Source organism: Bos taurus, chromosome 22 (assembly GCF_002263795.3).
Source record: "Bos taurus isolate L1 Dominette 01449 registration number 42190680 breed Hereford chromosome 22, ARS-UCD2.0, whole genome shotgun sequence".
Taxonomy (NCBI): Eukaryota; Metazoa; Chordata; class Mammalia; order Artiodactyla; family Bovidae; genus Bos; species Bos taurus.
In genome coordinates, this window is record NC_037349.1 from 10,708,509 (window position 1) to 10,728,817 (window position 20,309).

General features: G+C 47.3%; 1 protein-coding gene across 2 annotated transcripts in view; it reads left to right on the forward strand.

The window, feature by feature from the left end:
- The first annotated feature begins 1,350 nt into the window (after positions 1-1,350).
- DCLK3 (doublecortin like kinase 3) overlaps positions 1,351-20,309 on the forward strand; it is a 42,412-nt gene continuing 23,453 nt past the window's right edge. Inside the window, exon 1 of one of the 2 annotated variants that reach the window (XM_059879980.1) lies at positions 1,351-1,938. In XM_059879980.1, coding sequence (XP_059735963.1) covers positions 1,857-1,938 — 82 coding nt within the window. In that variant the 5' untranslated portion in view covers positions 1,351-1,856. The remainder of the gene's footprint in view (positions 1,939-20,309) is intronic. The other variant, XM_024983350.2, reaches the window with a different exon arrangement.

The following is a 20,309-nucleotide window of genomic DNA, read 5'->3' on the forward strand; positions in this document are numbered from 1 at the left end:
ATCAAGTCAAGTTTAACAACAGGTATACATGAGAAAGGGCTTCCCAGGTGGCGCAATGGTGGAGAATCCGCCTGCCAATGCATTAGCCACAGGAGACGGCTATTTGATCCCTGGGTCCGGAAGGTCCCCTGGAGTAGGAAATGTCAACCCACTCCAGTATTCTTGCCTGGAAATTCCACGGACAGAGGAGCCTAGCAGGCTACAGTGCATGGGATCACAAAGAGTTGGATGCGACTGAGCAAACATACACACATACATGGGAGAGCCCCAGAAAAACTGAGTAACTTTCCAAATGGCTAAAGCCCTCGCCTTACATACCATCCTCAACTGAAGACAAAAGAGGATCTTGAGGGTGTAGAGGTTACCAGGAAAATCACATTATAAAGGGGGAAGGTTGTGATGCAGATTTGTCATTGCTTTCTCCAATGATTAGAATTTTTAGGGAATTCCCTGGTGACCTAGTGGTTAGGACTCTGTACACTCACGTCAAGTTCCTAGGTTCAACTAAAATCCCACAAACCTCATGAAATAGACAAAAAAAAAAAAAGAAAAGAAAGAAAGAGAAAATCATCTCTCTTTAAATACCTTTCTCTAGGTCTTGCACATGAGCTGTCATTTATTCTTCGTATAGAACCATTTGTTCGTGATATATTAATATAACTATGTGCTCAAATAAGTTTGGGAAATAATATGATTGCTCTATGTTAGTTCCATTTAAAAATGTGGAGAATAACAATATATGTTTCATATAATAATAAAAAAAGAAAAACTCAGAAATGATGTGACAAGACTCAGTAAAGAATTAGAAATGAAAGGAGGGGAAAAAGGAATTTTTAGAGATTTGGTCCTTCTCTTCCAGGTAAAGGAGACATCTAATAAACGGAGATTTCCTTTACAAATATAAATGTTACACAAGGGTAACTCCTACTTGGTTTTCAGAGTTTTTCCCCTCTCTGCTGTTTGTCAAATAACCAGCTTAAAATAATATTTCGAAGAGAGACCGTTTGGAGTGGCAAATCCTGTTCCCCAACACCGGCATGGTCTTCCCTGCCTTAATCATCTCTCCCGGGAGGGGCCTGGGAGCCGTCTTTGAGGAGACGGGATTGTGACTGCAGACATGGGGGATCTCTGCAAGTGGGGGGGATTATGAGCGTGGTGGGCTTGGAAGGGGTAGAAAAATGCAGGGGGCACTGAGCAGCCGTTGGATGGTACCGGGAAGACATGGGGCTGGAGGGCAGTTTGCAAGCTATATCTTAGAGGTCACTGGTGTGAACAGAGGGGGAGCAGGTCTCTGAGTCTGGGGGGCACGCAGGGGGCGGCTGCGGGGTCCGTATATGACCATAGTGGGGATGGGGTAGGGGAAAGGGATCGATGAGGGAAGCCTGGTCTCTGAACCGCTAGGAGGGGTGAGGATTGCCGGGGTCCTGGGAACGCCTTTGGTCCGCCACCCACAGAGGACGTGGGCGACGCTCAGGTTCAAAGCCCGACCGCTCCTAGCTCAGGGCGCGCCCGGCCAGCGGGGGAGGCGGGGCTCCAGAGGGGTCCCCGAGGGCCACCTCGGGCGCTCTCTGGAGAAGAAAGGGGTGCGCGAGCAAGTTCAAAGCGGGCCCCACCTGCCTGCAGGGCCGGGCGAGGAGCGGGGCGGGGCGGGGCGAGGCGGGCGCGGGGAGGGAGGCGGGGCGGGCGCGCGGTTGCTAAGCCGGCGCCCCCGGAGACGTTCCCCGTGGCTGTCGCCCGGCGCAGCACAAGGCGGGCGGCGGGAGGGAACGAGCAGAGGAGGCGGCGCGGGTTCCTCGCCGCTAGCGCCGCGCCCGCCCTGCCGTCGAGCCGCTGCCCAGTGTCCGGGCCTCCGAGCCATGCCCGCCGCCACGCCTGCCCCGCGCCCGCCGCCGCCCCCCGCCCGGCCCGCCCCCGGCTGCCCCACTCGGCCCACCCCGGGTAAGTGCTGTGCGCTCGGGCGCCCACCGGGTCGGGGCCGCCGCCGGAATAGGGGGAGCCCTTCTGTCTCCGGGACTGGAGACCCCGCTCCGTGCGCGGCGGGGCCTCAGTGCGGGTCCCGCGGGGGTGCCCGGAGCAACCGCGCAGTGCTTGTACGCGCGTGTATATGCGCGCGCGCGTGTGCTTGTGTGTGTGTCCACACCAGCTGCAACTCGCCTCCTCGGGGTTAACGCTATCCCGAGCTGGGTTCCTGTCCCTCGCTGTCCAGAGGGGCCGGCCTGGGAAACGCGGGGACATCCTGCAAGGTGCGGTGGGGCTGCAGGAGAGGGGAGCCGCGAGGGAGCAATCCGGCCTGTATCTGTATTGAGCATCTCGACGTCGCAGGTGCTTTACCTAGAGTTGACCTCATTTCATCCTCTCCACAGACCTATAAGGAAGGTGGATTTATTCCCATTTGTCGGATGAGCAAACGGAGGTTCCCAAGGTCACATGGCTTGATAGCAGCCAAGCTGGGATTTGAACCCAGGTTTCCTGCAGCTCTGTGACCCGTCTAAAGGAAAGGCAGTTCTCCTTAGAAGTAAAGAAACACAGAGAAGAACTAAAGACCGCAGGAGAAAAGGCTCCAGGCAGAGCATTTGGGGCATGAACAGAAAAAAAAAGGAAAGAAAATGAATTCGTGAAATATCCCATCAATGATTTCAAATATAGGACCGCATTTCCACAGCCTTCCCTTGTCTGACTCTGGGGTGAGGTGTTGTGAGACGGGAGAAGGCCGTACAGGGCTGGGCAGAGGTGTCTGGAGACACCTTTTCGGGGTATCTGCCTGCTGGGAGAGGGGAGGGTGAGGAGAAGTTGTGGAGAGAACTCAGTTGTTACTCATTGTCAATGGTTAGTCATCTTTCCATCCCCCTGCACCGCCCCCCACTGTGGATTCCATCTCCTTTACTTTCTGTCTTGTCCAAGATGACAGCTGTCAAGTTGAAGCTGGGTCCTTCCATGTCGATTGTCTTGATATGAGGTGATCCTGTGCCTTGATGGCTGGATTAGGAGCCGTGAACTTAGTCCATTTACTGCTTATAGTGGTGATCTGCAAGCTAGTGTTGAGCTAACACAACGAATGGGGCATTTAGAATAGTAGCCAAGCATTGTGCTTATCTTTAAGGGGCAAGGTGGCAAGAAGCAGGGGCCTAGCAAGCAAAAAACAAAAAACAAAAAAAAAAAGGAAAAGGCTATTGGGTTTCCCTGGCAGCCCAACTTCAGGAAAACATTTCAGCTTAATATTTGAATTGCTTTGGGCAATGACAGAAAATGCTTCATGGGAGAAAGAAGAGAGTCAGGAAACAATTCTGAAAGAGGCTCTGTAACTCATTCCATGAAGGTTTGAAAGGTCTTTGAGCCAGGTCCTTTTTGCGTGAGCCAAAAGAAATATGAGAACCCCATGAGGCTGCAGAATAACTGAGTCAGCAGTATCGTGGCCATGCTTTGGGTGAACCTTGGAGAAAGGAATACTGAACCCTGGGCTGTCAGGGACTCTCCACTGTCGCTCAGTGTCCCCTCAGAGCCCTTTCTGCACACTGGGACCCCGGGTGCTTTCATTTCCAGCTGCCAGCCTCTCCTCTTTGTTGGAGGAAGACCCTCTTTGCTGGGGCTTCTGGAATCTGTAGAAATCCACTGTAGAGTGGCATCGTGTTGACCTCCAGGCATCATTGCTGCTCTGGCTTCTCTTTCTGGCTTCACATCTTCACTCCCCTACCAATATTTTTCCTAGGGGTACTTGCTAATGAAACACTTTCCTAGGAAATTCCTATCTCAGGATTTGATGCTAGGGAACCGAGCCAAACATTTCTTGAGTACGACTATATCATGAGCTCTGGGCAGCCTGTGCTAGCCTGCAGAGTGCCTTGGTAAGAATTTTCACAAAGTGCCTCCTGATGGATGGAGCTCTGTGCCTAGGCACTAGTTTAACCAACAGGGAGTCAGAGCCCATTAATCACCTCATCTGGGTGCCTTCGGTGAGTGCCCAAAGGGTGGCATGGTGCTCTGGCATAATGCAAAACAAAATGGAGCATTGCTTCATTGTCCACAGGATCTCACTCTTGCCTTCCCTCAACCCTCTTTTAACCAGTTCGAGGGAAATGTCCCTCCCATGTTTTCCTAAATATTTGAATATTTCAGGCAGGTGTCCTGCTTTTCTCTGGTTACATGTGGAGCTGGGTAAATGTCTTAGCTTCTTTCTTTTTAAAAAAATGTTGTGATGTGCACACTTTTTAATGTTTTTATTGAATTTATTGTAATATCGCTTCTGTTTTATGTTTTGGTTTTTGGGCCATGAGGCTTATAGGCTCTTAGCTTCCCGAACAGGGATTGAACCCACACTCCCTGCATTGGAAGGCAAAAATCTCAACCACTGGACCACCAGGGAAGTCCCTTTAGCTTCATTCTGAAGACAATAAAGGGAAAGGAAGGGCTATCTTGACCAGTGGAATCACAGTACCACAGACTCCAGGGACCGGCTGGTGCCTGACCATGGAGGGTGATGGGTCTCCACCAGCCTGGCTTTCCAGGGGCCTCTGCCTGGATTTGGGTTCCTTGTGAGGGGCTTGGATAGGCTTCACTAGTTGAAGGCTCTTGCCTGATGATGTTTTCTTTCCTTGCATCCAGGGGGCTGTTGTATCTGGTATCCAGAGTTTCCCAGGTTTTTCTGTGGTGGCCTCCTATGAATGTCTAAATCTGGCCCATCTGTCAGTAACACAGAGCCCCTTTTGAAGATGCATATGTTGGGGAGTTCTTTGGGAAGGATGTTTTTAACTTCCTGGTAATGTAGGTCAGAAGAGGGAAATACAGGGAGAGTGGAAGTATGGGGAAGCAGACATCTGTCCTGGGAGTCAGGGAGTTCAGGTCCATTCCCAGAGGTCTGAGGCTTCCTGGTGACCTGCTGCAAGGCATTGGACTTCTCTGGGAACCTCGGAGTCTTCACCTTCTTAGCTTAATAGTCATTGTCCAGCCATCCTCAAAGGGTTGTCTGATGATCAAGGAGAAAATATTTTTATTGATTCATCAACAGTTATTGACCAAGCCCATAAAATCATTGCCCAGGGAGAGCTGGCAGTGTCTTGGGGAGAGTGGTATATGTAGAGGCGTAGTGGTGTCAGAGGTGATGGGTACGGCTGGGTGAAGGGAAATGGAGATCTCTGGAAGGCTGGAAGATCTGGAAGGCTGTTCCTGAATGGCAGGGTGTCATGCAGTGTGTGGTGATGGGGATTACAATTCTTGAGTCCAAGAGAGTTGCCTTCAAACCCTGACTCTGACTCTTCAGAGCTGTGTGATGATGGGCAAAGTACTCAACCACTCAGAACCTCAGTTTCCTCATCAGTAAAATGGACGTGAGTGAATTGTTCTGAGAATTCAGTGATATAAAACACTTCACAGATATCATTATGATGAGAAAGTGTTGTGTTTTTTTGTGAATTCTTTTTCATCTTTCAGTCTTATTGCGATATAATTGCATACATCAGTATATAAAAGTATGGTTATTAAAGTTACCTGTCAGGATGGAGAGATTCTGTTTGGGTACCTTGGGTCAGTGCCTCTCAAATGTTGAAAGTATATGAATCAGCTGGGATCTTGCTAAAATGTGGGTTTTGACCCAGGTGTCTGGGGTCTGGTTCCACTTTTCTCACTAGCTACTCAGTTCTTCTTATTTAAAAAAAATTATTTATTTATTTATTTGGCTTCCCTGGGTTATGGCACACAGGATCTTCGATCTTCACTGTGGCATGTGGGATCTAGTTCCCTGAACCCGGGCCCCTGCACTGGGAGCTCAGAGTCTTAGCCACTGGACCACCAGGGAAATCCCATCCCTTAGTTCTTAAGTGTGGACCACACTTTGAGTAACAAAGCCTAGGCTAAGGCCTGCCAGGTAAAGTCTGAGTCCTTAGTGGGGGCTGAAGAGCACTGAGTTTGCAGAGATGATGAGGATGGCTCAGGCTTCTCAGAACCCCGCGTGTCTGGTCTGGAACTGGGGCAGAGACGCCTGGGACTTCCTGGAGCTTTTGCTGTTCGGTAAAGTGTTTTCTCTGGGGGGTGATGGATCTCAACTCAGCTTCCTTGCAGTACCTTAGGACAAGTCCTCTGGAGGAAGCTTTTCCTGGCCAAATTGCCGAATGCTGCCTACTTCTCCTGCGTGGTGGTCTTGACAGTGTGGAGATGAATAAGCCGCTGATCTTGCAACAGTGTGTTTGGGGGTAGGGTGGGGACAGGCATGTAAACATGTAATTATCACATGGCAAGAAAGCAGTCTGTAGAGTTCATGGGTAATGCGGGACAGAAGGTTGGAGAAGGGAGGAAAATGTCCTGGTGGTAATTATATCTGAACTAGCTTTTGAAGGATGAATCGCATGGCAGGATGAGGAGGAGGACAGAAGAGTGTGGGGAATGGCATTCTAGGATTAAGTAACAGGATGAGCAAAGGTAAGGTGCCAAGAAGCAGTTTGGTGTGTTCAGGTCATTGAACTAAAAGTTGTTTGCAGCCTGGACCATGATGGGAAGGGCTTGTTCAGGGAGGTGAATGGCCATTCGTGAGGTCAGGATAAGCTAAGCTCTGCTGCAGTAACAGATCAAATTCATCCCCTTGTAGCTTCACCCAACAATGGTTACTTCTCACTCGTACTGTGTGTTCTTCGTAGGTCAGTGGAAGGCCAAGTTGACAGAGAGTTCCCCTCTTGCTGCCACACCATTGGGAAAAATTGTCCGCTGTGTGGTCGCCAGTGCTGGATGAGATCACAGGAGGGTTGCTCTCTGGCTCTTCCGTGCTTCAGCCTGGAGCTGATGCATCGCTGCTTGTGTTGCAGCCCATTGGCCAGAACCAATGGTGAGAGGGGTGGGAAATGATGAGGGGTGTGTGGATGGGAAGGTCAGAGAATGTCACTGTCTCTCCCACATATGCTGTGTTTTGTAACTTAAAGCCTCATTCTGAGGGCCTGAGTTTCTCAAATGCGAGTAATATGTGAATTTATTTAAAGGAGGAAAAATGCTAGAGAGTCTAGTGGTGGCTAAAATTATTTTTATTACAGTGCAATTCAAATATGTGATAGCCTTAAATATGTCTAAACTTTTCATATTTAGAGCTTCCTTGTGACCGTAAAACCAAAACAAATGTATGAATAAAATATCAACACAGCTGCAAATTGAATAAATTCAGATTAAGTCCATGAATTTAATGTGATGGATTAAAACTAAAACTAAAACTAAATCACTGTTTCTGGGTGATTTTTCAGGTTCTTATGAGTTTGGGATGCTGTGTGCTGTGCCACACACGTCATGTGATGGCTCACTTCTCAGTTTCCTTTGTCTGATTTAAGTCTGATTTGTTGTTTTCTCACTAGCCTGTGACAATTAAAATAATATTAAAATAATAATTCTATTTCTTGTGACCAGATACATCATAAATGCCAGAATACACAGAGTGGAATTATGTGGTAGCACTTGGTCATAACATCCTCATTCAGATGACCCAGAATATGTTTCTGTTGATTTTCTAGTAATAATCTTTAAAAAGAGGATCATTCAAGTGAAAGCACAAAGTTAAATAAAAAATACTTTTGGAAAATTGTGAACCCCCTAGAGTATATCTGAGGATTCCCCAGAATTCGAGAAACAGGTGGAAACCCACTGGAGTTGTTCAGCTGAAGCAGGAGAGAGATGACCCACTTTATGATTCAGAGACATCACTTTGTCCATGGGTGTGGGAGGGGACAGGTAGGAAGAAAGGTCAGAGACAGATGGTTCAGGTCCCATGTTATGGGGCGGGGGAGAAGGTGCATGTAGGTAGCCAGTAGTTAAGGGAGTGGAGAGGAGGCATCAGATTTGAGAGACATTTAGGAAGTGGAGTTCCTAGGACTTGGATATTGACCAAATGTGGACGGTGAAGGAAAAGATTGGGAGGAGCTGACTCTTGGTTGTGGGGGTCAGAGAATGGGGGAAGTTGAGGGTGCCTCTGTCCCAGGAGAGGACCATATGCATCCACGGGAGGAGCAGAAGAGCTTTAGGGCAGACTGTGTCCAGCCACCTCCATCACCCCACTTTTTCTAATTAACCAAAGCCCTCCTGAACCAGTTTCTGAGAAGCTCTCATATCTTGCAGTGTCCTTTTCTCCCTCTCCAGGACGTTTCATTAGTGTTCATTTGGAGGTTCCGAGTTAACCCATCTCTTGTGCCTGCCACTTCTGACCCGTTGGAGAAGGTCAGAATCTGCCAGGATCTGGTAACATTTTGCCTAACTAAACACACGTTTTTTTGTCTTCTGTATGTTGGAGGAAAGTGATAATCGTTTGAGAAAACTGGGGATGGTTTTGAGATTGAAGCTGTCATCCCATATCACGTGAGCTTGGTGATCTGCCTTCAGTTTTGAAGAGCACCAACGATTCACTTTCTGCTCTGTGTTTTTGGACTGCTGCTGCTGCTGCTGCTGCTGCTGCTAAGTCGATTCAGTCGTGTCCGACTCTGTGCGACCCCATAGACGGCAGCCCACCAGGCTCCCCCATCCCTGGGATTCTCCAGGCAAGAACACTGGAATGGGTTGCCATTTCCTTCTGTTTTTGGACAGAGAAGCTCAAAAAATTCTCTGAGGAGGGAGCAAGCATGGTGCTGGTTAAATGGTCTCTAGGTAATTATGCAATGAGAAGGATGGAAACTGCATTTTGCAGCAGAGGAGGGCAGAGAACATGAGGCCACCCAAACACACATGTGAAAAAGGTCACAAAAACAAATCTCTGGTGGCTAGAGTGAAATCTTGTATTAATGAAAGTTTTTGGCATTAATGAATTAATTTATTTTAAAAGTTGGCTTTATATATTTTTAAATTTATTATGTTGGCTGCGCTGGGTCTTCACTGAGCGGGAACCTGCTCTAGTTGCAGTGAGCTGGGGCTACTCTGGTTGTGGAGCGAGGGCTTCTCACTGCGGTGGCTTCTCTCATGCAGAGCACGGGCTCTTGGACTCGTGGACTCAGTAGCTGCGGCTCGAGGCCTCTAGAGATCGGGCTCAGTCGCTGTGGCACGTGGGCTCATTTGTCCCATGGCATGTGGGATCTTCCCAGACCAGGGATCGGACCCCTGTCTCCTGCATTGGCAGGCAGATTCTTAATCACTAGACCACCAGGGAAGTCTCACATTAAGTCATTTGAAAGGTAACTTGGTATTTCCCTTTGGTATCAATTATTAACCTAACCATCAACAAGAGCAAAAAGCTGCCGAAAGTGGCATCCACCCTGTCTGTCCTCACGCCTGACAAATTTCCACTTGTCTCTTGGTCTCTACATAGGCGTCACCTTCATGGCAGCACCTCCCAGGGCCTCCAGGGAGACATGCAGGCTTCCCTTGCTGGTTTTCTTTGGAATCTGTGGTCAGTGGTTTGTAAGCTAGTCCTTACTGGTCACCCTCAGAGACCACATACTACACGCAAACAGGCTTGGAATCCTCCGGAACTGGTGGGGTATTTTTCCTAACAGCCATCTCCACACCCACAAGCTAGTCCAGGGCATCTTCAGGAAGCATCTTTGCACCTCAGGGCTGATTTGGGGAGCAGATCTCCCAGCAATAATAGCCTTGGTTTTAGAAGTGTCTTTCCAGGAATGAACTGGATGAAGCTGGTCGTTCAGTTTCGTTCAGATGCTCTGTAGGTGTCAGATTGGCTGAAGAATCCTCTGGAGCTTGGGTCTTTACATCTGTGGCAGAGACAGTTGGTGCTCTCCAGATATCCACATCTTCCCTTCTTTAGCAGATGCTGTGAGTCCCCCACAGTGGATGAGATGGTTGCATGGCACCGCCTCAGCCCCTGTCCTGACGCTTTGCCTGCAATGCACTGTAGCCCCGTTGGAAGGCTTTCCCTGGCTGCAAGGGGCATGGTTGGCCCGGAAGTGCTGGGAGGTTAGTGCTCCTGGGAGCAGCCCTGAACCACTGATGGGGGCGACGGGTAGACACATACCACAGTTCCCTGTCCCCCTGGTGGGCCAACCCTTGGACGTCCTCTGCCTGTTCTCCCCAGAGGTTCCCAGCAGGGCTGAGGCCAGGTTGCCCACAGCAGTGACCTGCTCATTCATGATCGTCTGCTGCCTCGTTTCTCCTGCCTCCTCCAGTATGTCCCAGGCTCACCTCCCCTGGTCAACCCAAAGCCTTCCCCCAGGCTCTGCTTTAGGTAGAGTCCCACCCAAGTCGAAGTCTGCTTTGAGGACAGTCCGCCCCAACACCCTTTGGGTTGCTTGGGTGGGTGGAAGTGCTGTGTGTCACTTCTCATGAGAGTGACTAAGAGTCAGGGTACTAGCACAGTGTCTCTCCCACCACGGCAGCAACCTGGGAGGATCTGAGATGGAGGAACGTGCTCAGTCCAGTGGGATTTCACAGGGGCAAGAAGCTTGTATTATGGTAGTCACTGAGCTTCTTGGCATTGACCGGTTGAGGCACCTTGCTACCGGACACCCAGCATTGGCCCTGTCCCTGTGGGTAGGGTGGCATCACTAAAGTTCTTTACATAAGAACTCTTGGGATCTTTTACTTGTGATCATCTTTAATGTTTCTGTTTTCCAAACTTGTTCTCTCTTCAGTGGCTTGAAGAGATGGTACTTAATGTTTAAGTACTTAAATACTAAGATGGTACTTAATATTAAAGTACCATTTATTTGTTTTTCTATGACTTGTAATTAATTCACCTTGAATTTATTTTGGTACATGCTTGTCAAATAAAAATCCAAGTGCATTGCATTTCCAGATTATTATCCAGTTGTTCCAGTATTGAATAAAAATCCTTCCCTTCTCAATTACTTTGTAATGATCCTTTATTATACATTAAATTCTCATGTGAGGTAGTATCTATTTTGGGGCTACAGTTTTCTTTTTTGTGAAATTCAGCTCTTTTTGTGTAAGTACCAAGGCATTGTAATTATAGCTCTATAATATATTTTACTATCCTCATTACTCATTTCCCTCTTGTCTGTCTTTAAAAATTGCATTAGTGCTTAAATGGCATCAAACCTACAAATCCCAGTTGAAAAGAACTGATATGTTTAACCTATTAGGACTTCACGTTTTGGAACCATTATTTAAACGGATATCCTATTTCCTCTCTCCGTTTTGTGATTTTTCTTATGGGCTTCCCTGATGGCTCAGTTGGTAAAGAATCTGCCTGCAATGCAGGAGACAACTCTGGTTCGATTCCTGGGTTGGGAAGATCCCCTGGAGAAGGGATAGGCTACCCATTCCAGTATTTTTGGGCTTCTCTGGTGACTCAGATGGTAAAGCATCTGCCTACAATGCAGGAGACCTGGGTTTGATCCCTGGGTTGGGAAGATCCCCTGGAGAAAGAAATGGCAACCCACTCCAGTACGCTTGCCTGGAAAATCCCATGGACCAAGGAGCCTGGTAGGCTACAGTCCATGGAGTCACAAAGAGTCCGACCGCCTAACACTTAGGTTGATCATATGTATTTTTCATTCCTAGGAATTATATGTATGTTAACATTATGTATGTTCTTAGTTTAAAATTGTATTTCCCAACTGATTGTTGTTGTTATATAGGAAAACAATATAATATATGTAATTTTAAAATGTTGGCCTTATAGTTGACCACTAGCTAATTGTATTTTGAAGTGAAAAACACAAAGCTTTCATTAGATTCCCTGTGCCCTAATTGCCTTTCCAAGTGGCTCTGAATAAACAAATGGATATATGCTAGCGTTGAAATGAACTCAAGGAACTTCCCTTGAGCAGTCCAGTGGTTAGGACTCCACGGGTTGGATCCCTGGTGGGGGACTAAGATCCCACATACTGCAAGGTGTGGTCAAAAAAATAAATAAATAAAGGGAGCGAAGGAGGGATAGAGAGAAAAGGTATACAAAGGAACCGGGCGTTTGGTAGGAATCATTGGAGCCCACCCACAGTCTAAGCGCAGAGTTACAGATGCTGTGAGACAAACAGCGTGGGGTCACTGTGTTTTCTCTTTGAGACAGCATCTCTCCAGAATTTGAAACTCGCTTGTAGGTGTCTCTGACTGGTCCTAGACATCAGTAGCTCCAACATCACAGTCTTCCCTTTGACGACTGCCCCTTGTTGGTAATGACATGTTTGTATTTTGAGTCTGGATAATAAAAGACGCCATCAGAGGCCACTGGCAGTGGCAAACAAGACAGAACTGACAGGTCAGACTGGTTAAAGTAAAACAAAATAGAAGGAGTCCTTTTATTTTATGTACTGTGTTTGAGTTAAGAAAACCAAAATCATGGAAATGTTAATTTAAAAAGGAAAAAGGAACTAGATGGAAGCTCCTTTTTCTTTGTAGAACTTGGAGTCAAGCGATGCCCAGGGCTGGCAGACCTCCCCAGTAAACTCATTATGAGGAAGTGCCCAAGTGCAAAGTTATGTTTGCTGTGCTGCGGCTTTTAGAACCTCTACTGCTTTCTCTTTAATGCCACTAATATTAAATTTAGAATTCCCAGGTGTTGCTCATTTTCTACAAGAACAGTATAACTGAGGAGGTTTGCTGGGGTTTTTGTTTGTGTTTTTTTTTTTATTATGGTTTGCTGGTTTCAAAGACTGTCTTTGCCAAAGCAGTCCTGTAGCGTGAAAAGAAAACCAGGAATCCACACTTGCATTAAGGAGAAACGGGGGATAAGTAAAAAGTCAGAGACCCAGTGGAAAGACCCCTGCGGGTTCCATGTTCTCGGGAAGGTTTGTCAGTTATGGGCTTTTTTTCCAGTTGCTTTGTCTATAGGACGGAGCAAAGACACCGGCGGCTGCCTGGTGCTGTAAGTTTCCTGTGCTTTTTTCATCAGAGGACAAAGTGGGTGTCCTTGCTAAGGGGTTTTTCTAGAAAGGCAAGTGGAGTGTTTGTGTCGAGGTGGGGAAGGGTGGGTTCGGAGGCAGACGGGGCCTCTTTTGTCTCAGCTTGTTCCCTGTGGTCATACACACAATGTGTGGGTGTCAAGTGCTCTTAAGTGAGGATGTTAACGGAGGAAAAAAACATGCATGGTGGGGTTTTATCCTCATTGCCTTTTGTTTTTAATGAAACGCACGAGAAGGAATGCCTTCTACTTAGGAATTTGGAAAAATGCCACCATACGCAAAGCGCTTAGTGCTCATTCTTATTCTCGGGATTGCCCTGGTGGTCCAGTGGTGAGGACTCCACACTTCCACTGCAGAGGCTGAGGGTTCAATCCAGGTCGGGGAGCTAAGATCCCACATGCCTTGCAGTGTGGGTCTATCCTCTAAAATAACCAAATGTAAAGAGCTCTCATAATTTGGGGCAGTGGTGGGGGTCTGTGTTCCCTGGATGCGGACCCTGAGGTAGGGATTCCTGTGCGGGTGACTTTGGCGGGAGGGCTAACAGGAGAAGGAGGTGGGGGAATAAGATGAGCAAGGGATGCAGCTAAGCAAGGATGTGGTCTCAGCTGGGAGACTTGCTGGGCCTCAAGGAGCTGGTCTCCCTGTGGGGTAAGGGCCCTGTCTTTGTACCCTTCCCGTCCCCATCAATCAGAAGAGCTGGCAGCTGCAGCCTGGTAAGGGCGTCTGAGTGGGCACTTGCAGCATCCATGACTGAGGAGCTGTCAGTAGGTTTGGGGGCAGAAACAGATAAAAAAAATTCTGAGTACAGGATTGCCTTGATCACCTGGGCCATTCTGAGAATTGTGAACTTGACTGTGAGGCTGTTTTCCTAAAAATGACTATGGAGTTGTTAGGTTCATTCCTGCAATACCTGTTTATGGACAGTCTGCCACAAGCTTGCCATCAGGGCTGGGTGTTTGGAATCTTGCCAGGCAAGGCCCTTTTACTTAATAGGCTTCATCCCTGCAAATCACGTATTTTTGGGCAAGTGTCAAGAGACGGCATTACAAGGGATCCTGAAGAAGCTTAACCCCAAATGGAGAAGCCAGAGCCGCCAAGGTTTACCCCATTAAGGCTTGGAAGGAAGCAGCCTTTGTGAAAAGTATTTGTAAATGATGCTCTCAAAAGGCCTAGATGTAGCAGTGGGGCTGTTTGAGGGAACCATGTAAGTTTCTACTCACTGAGATTGGCATTTTTACATATATATTTGTTTATCTGGCTGCATCGGATCTTAGTTGTGACCTGTAGAATCTTCGTCTTGGTCGTGGCACGCAGGATCTTTAGTTGCGACATGCCAGCTCTTGGTTGCAGTCTGCGGGCTCTCGTTCCCCAGTCAGGGCGCAGGGCAAACACGGGCCCCCTGCATTGGGAGCCCAGAGTCTTAGCCACTGGACCAGCAGGGAAGTCCCGAGATGGTCTTCTTAGTAGGAGAGCTGTTGCCTTGGTGCCGCCGTTGTCAATCTGATCTAACTACGAGGTACTGAGTGCTTCCTCTGTGTAGGTGACCTCCTGCCTGTCCTCTTGTTACCATCTTTACCTCCCGTCTCCTGGGAGGCGGGGCTGGTGCTGGCCGTGCAGATTCCCCTGGCAGTGAGGAACACCTCTGCCAGCAGAGGTGCAGTTGAGGACCCTGTGGCTCTGATACTCAGGTTGGGTATTGGGCTGGAGCTTTATAGTATCAAATACTTATTGGATGCAGTCAGAGTCCTTGCACTGTGACTTCCCTACTTTCCAATGAGAGGAAAACCAAGTCCAGTTTTAATTTCCTAAAGGAAGAAAAGGTTACACCTTAATCTGCTTTCCCCCAGCATCACTCTTCTTTGTTTAGAATCTTAATTCATTTTGGGGAGTTGTTGTTTTTTTGTTTTTTGTTTTTTTTAGCTCATCCTGTCTACAGGGATCAAGGACGAGCTCACTTGTTTATTGCCAGCTGCAGGAACACTGGGTGACCTTATTTTGCCCAGTTGGGATGTTGGCTGGCTTAATAATTGGAGCAGAGTTAAACTGAGGCTGCTCTGCTTAGGCATTGTTGCCTGTTGATGAGTCTGAGTCCGGCTTTGTTTCCTCTGGCTAATCCCATGAGTTTTGCTTTATTCCATGGTTACAAATGACTCCCCCAAACCTGTCTGAACTGTTGCTCAGAAAGATTCAGGGTCTGTTTCAGTTCTTAGTAGCTGGCTGTGTGGCTTGGGCTAATTGCTTAACCTCTCTGGTCTATAGTCATATCTAAAAATTGAGGGTGTTGGACTATTGGCCCTTTTAATTCTGATACCCACAGATTTTTCACTGACATGGCCTTTGCCTTCAACACATGGTCCTTCTTAAGATCCTTCTTTGTATCTTTCTTAGATTGATCCATGACATTGCTTTTGTTTACAAAAGATGAATATTTCCATATAAGCAATTTCTGAGAATTTTTTACCAGTAAATCCAACCCATCATGTAATGACCATACCTTAAATATTTATATAAAGTTCTTCCTCAGTCTGGTGTATCTAAACCTCAGGTAGGGACTTCCCTGGCAGTCCAGTGGTTAAGACTCCAAGAATCCAATGCAGGGGACGTGGATTTGATCTTTACTCAAGGAACTAAGATCCCCAATGCAGTGCAGCACAGCCAAGAAAAATAAAATAAACCTCAGGTAAATAGCACAGTGGAACTACTTAGGGTATTTATTTCTTCTTGAGTTAACTTTGGTAACATGTCTCTTTCAGGGAATCCACCCATTTAGTTAAGCTGTCTTATTTATTGGCTCAAAATTATTCATCATATTCCTTTATTATTATTTTACATAAGCAGCCCCAGTGTTTTTCAAATGTCTCATTTCTCCTATACATGAATGAAAACTATATATATTTTTGGAACATTTTCTCTTGAATTGTTTTACTTGCTTGCTATTTAATTATACGTTGCACATGGAGGTTGTCTTACAGAGAAATCAAAATCATTTAAAAACCACTTTCTAAGAATCCACAAGCTCTTTGCTTCCTCTGTGCTTAAAGCAATGGCAGGTCTTTTGTTTTTGTGTTTTGGGCTGTGCCATGCAGCTTGTGGGGCCTTAGTTTCCCCACCAGGGATTGAACCATCGCCCTTGGCAGTGAAAGCACAGAGTTCTAACCAGTGGACCACCAGAGCATTCCCAATAACGGATAGTGGAGGTCTGTGCCTGCCCCTCAGATATGCGTCTGATAATGAGGGATGAGAGTCTACAGGGAGGTGCTGGTGGATGGTACAGATACACCAAGTGTCTTTACATCACTCTGAGATCCGTCCAACCAGAGCACAGAGATGCAGAAATGAGTAAGCTAGGCTCATCTCTCTAGAAAAAAGACAGTGGAGGAATTGCTTTTAGAATGATTGCCACAGGGACTTCCCTGATGGTCTAGTAGTTAAGACTCTGTGCTTCCAATGCAGGGGGTGCAGGTTCTATCCCCGGTCAGGAACTAAGATCCTACACGCCATGGAGTGTGGCAAAAATAAAGAATGGTTGCTGCGCCTCACCTATAGGGATAGAGCGTGGTAAAGCTCTGTCTAGCCCAGTGTTTGAATGTTGTTCTGACACAGGTGGGTAGAGACCAGTGGGCCGGTGAAGGCTCTGTGGTGTGATAACCAGACAGAAGAAGGAAAATACAAAGTCTGGGAGGATCAAGTCAGCTGGAGACGGGTCCCAAGGTGGGATGTAGTTTAGTGCTCCCTTTCCAAATAAACACACCCCCTTGAACCGCCTTGAACAGTCCCGAGAGAAGCAAAACATCAGCCTCAGTCAAGGTTATTGTGAATCTCTGAGCTCCAACAAGTCAGGATTAAAAATCTAGGTCATAGGAAACCACAGCCCGGCCTGGGAGCTGTGCCCTCTTGTAATTTTACTGAGTGAGCAGTGATACCCCAGACGTGGGTGAGCTGGGGAGTGTTGGAAGAAACATTAAACCCAGGGGTCAGCCTGAAAGAGAAGCTATCCTCAGCGGAAGCGTCGGTCAAAGCCAACTGGCATTGGATATCAGAGAAGGACCGATGTGAGGGACAATGGTGGGACACAGAGCAGCGGGCAAAAAGAGGAGCCTGAAGGCTTCGTGCGATGGAACGAGCAGAAGGCGGGAGAAGCGTTCATCTGGACAAACCGAGGGTGGAGAGAAGGTTATCTGTCGTGGTTACTGAGATATCTGAAGCTCACCAGCCTGGGAGCAAACAAGGTCGTGTTAATAGTAATGCCCAGCATGGGGTCCCAGCGGCGCTGCCTGTTCTCACAGGACCTCAGCGGGCATCCTCAGGGTCCCCCCTGGGGAGGATGTCACCTCATCCTCAGGGGCACCAGGATGAGGATCCTCAGGATGCTCAGATGCATCAGGGCTCCGGTTCTTCCTCCATTCGTGATTCACTCCTCACTTCCCTCTGCTTTGCTGTCCCCTGGCTGCCAGGGTGTTCCTAGGGCCCTACATTGCCCCCTTCTACTGAGCCCCCTACCTGCAGCTTCTCTCTATAGCTTAGGCCTATAGATGTGCTTCTCAAAGTGTGGTCCAGGGGCCAGCAGCATTGCATCACCTGGGGACCTTGTTAGAGCTGCAGAATCTCAGCCCCACCCTCCACCCGGACGGACTGTATTAGGATCTGCATTTTAACATGGTCCCTGGGGGTGTCACAGTTAGCATTTGAGAAGCCCTGCCAAGTGGGAGCCGCTGGTTTTCCCACTTTAGCAGGGTGCTCAAAGGAAGCAGGTCAGTGACAACAGGGAAAAGTTCATACGTCAGTCCTGGATCCTTTTTGTCTTGCAATGACCTGGAATGTCTGAGGAGAGAGGAGAATACCTTCTGGCTTGCATAAGCAGGAGGATTCATCAGACAAAATAAAGCTAGCAGAGAAGAAAGTGGGAACCGTGACGTGCTGATGAAATGGGACCAGATCAGGGTGAGCCAGAAAACTGAGCGGGGGAGGATGAGAGATATTGAGGGGCTCAGAGATGAGCTTTAAAATGAGGAAAGACACGTACTTTAGAATCCCCTTGTAAACAACAGTGGAGAAGGAAAGGGCAACCCACTCCAGTATTCATGCCTGGAAAATCCCATGGACTGAAGAGCCTGGTGGGCTACAATCCATGGGGTCGCAAAGAGTCGGACACGACTGAGCGACTTCTGTGTGTGTGTGTGTGTGTGTGTGTGTGTGTGTGTGTGTGTGTAAACAACAGAGGCACCGCATAAAATGCATCACAATTTCAAGGTAGCTGGGACAGTAAATGTCATTATTAAATCAGCGAGTACCTTAGGAAAAATGTATCAGGCATCTGTTCTAACAAGTACTGGCAAACATCCCTCACCCAGAGACCCTAGAGAGCTTTTGTGCCAACATGCTGGGAGGCACTTGGAACTGGCACAAGAAGGTTAGCAGGTAAGAGAGAACCCCAAACCTGGGACTTTTCTGAGATGAGAGCAGGAGAAAGTCTTTCTAATTACTCTGTTCCTGATGTCCTGTCGGTAATAAAGATTAATTAGTGATGACATTAGAGTGTCATCGGTGATGACAGACAGTAAATAGCACCATTTTATTTTATTACCTTACCCTTGTTAATTTTCCCGGCTTTGATCAATACAGACATTACCCAGGCTTCCTAGTTACGAAACAGTAACTAGGCTTAGTAAAAGGCTGCGTTCCAATTTTTTATTCGTTTAGGAAAACCCTCCTTGGGATGTTTGCATAATCAAATGTAAGTTCGCAAATGTTTCTCCTGCCTCAGATTTGCATATGAGCAAAATGAGTTTGTTCCCAAACAGCCCCTGGAAAACTCCCAGGACAAATGATTACTCAGTGAAAAGGAAAATGATTTCAGCCAATTCCTCTCCCTCTCCCATAGACAAATGGAAGTGAATTGTCTCTTAGCACTGCCTACTGAGGCCACCAGTAATCAGTCTGTTGACACCATCAAGGAATAAGAGGTTGATAAAGGGAAAGAATTTCAAGTGGAGCTTCCCTGTTAGGAAGGAAGATTCCATGTCATTTGATGCATTGCATGGGCTTTTTTTGTTGCATTGCTTATTAACCAGATGTTTTAAAACACCAATTTCCATTTCTTTTAATACTCAGAATTTGTAAATAGTTAGTGATCATATATTATTTATGTCCTATAGCAACTTGGGTATGATTCTCCTATTTCTTTTTCTAGTGTGTTATTATAGGAGCCAAGGCGAGAATTCCAAAGTGGATGCTGAGCTTAGGCATAGTTTTTCTTTGTGGTGTAATTTAGACCTATGGGTATGGTTTAAAATGACTAGAAAGAGACTTCCCTGGTGATCCAGTAGTTAAGACTTGGTGCTTCCAAGGCAGGGGGCTTGGGTTCGATCCTTGGTTGGGGAACTAAGATCCCACATACCTCAGAAGCAGAGCCAAAAATTAATAAATAAATGCGGTACACATGTACTGCATTTTTTTTAATGACTAGGAAATGACAACCCACTCCAGTACCCTTGCCTGGAAACTCTCATGGACAGAGGAGGCTGGTAGGCTGCAGTCCGTGGGGTCTTGAAGAGTCGGACATGACTGAACGACTTCACTTTCACGCATTGGAGAAGGCAATGGCAACCCACTCTAGTAATCTTGCCTGGAGAATCCCAGGGAGAGCGGAGCCTGGTGGGCTGCTATCTATGGGGTCGCACAGAGTTGAACACAACTGATGCGACTCAGCAGCAGCAGGAAATGGTATACTCCTTTTGTTTTCGTGAAAGAATATAAGTAAAAGATTCATGTTAGCAGTATATTTTCCTTGTGTGTGTGTGTGTGTGTGTGTGTGTGTGTTTTCCCCCTTGACCCTAAACTTGATGATTAGCAGCCTGGACAAAATAATGATAAATCATTGGATAGGAAACTGGGTTCATGTGACTTCCAGTCATTTTGGTAGCCTTTTCAGTGTAAAAAGGTGTAGAGCTGACCCTTGTGGAACGAGGTTACATTAATTCATCTGAGTTGTGACAGCAGTGAGGAGGCCACAGTTGATTGGAGCCAAACCCATCAGAGGTAATAACAGAAAATGCTCTTGCAGTTACTGAGTTTATTGGCTCAGACCAGCCAGAGAGTCCTAGGATCAGTGAGCAGGAAGTTTATCTACCCACAGGAGCCGGATGCTTAGATCTGCCTGGGTGTTTCTCTTAATGTCCTGTCCCTACTGGTTTTCTGTTTCAGTCGCTACTTAAATGACAAATTCACCCTGCCGAGTCACATTTAGCATCATGTCCTCTTCGCCCTTGACATGTATTTGGATTGGGAGAAAACCGAAGGTTATGAGACCTGTTCTGTTGGAGAGGGAAGAAAACAGACACAGTTGAGTGCCCACTCTATGCCAAACAGCATGCAGAGGCAAGGTGCCAGAGTTAGCCCACGTGGAAGAGGGCTCAGAGAGGTCACATAGTGCTCCCAAGGTCACACAGCTACTCAGCCTGGTAGGACCAGGATTTAAATGAGCGTTTCTGACCCTGTGTTCACATTCTTTGTGCAACTCGGAAAGGAAGCTTCACAAAACTC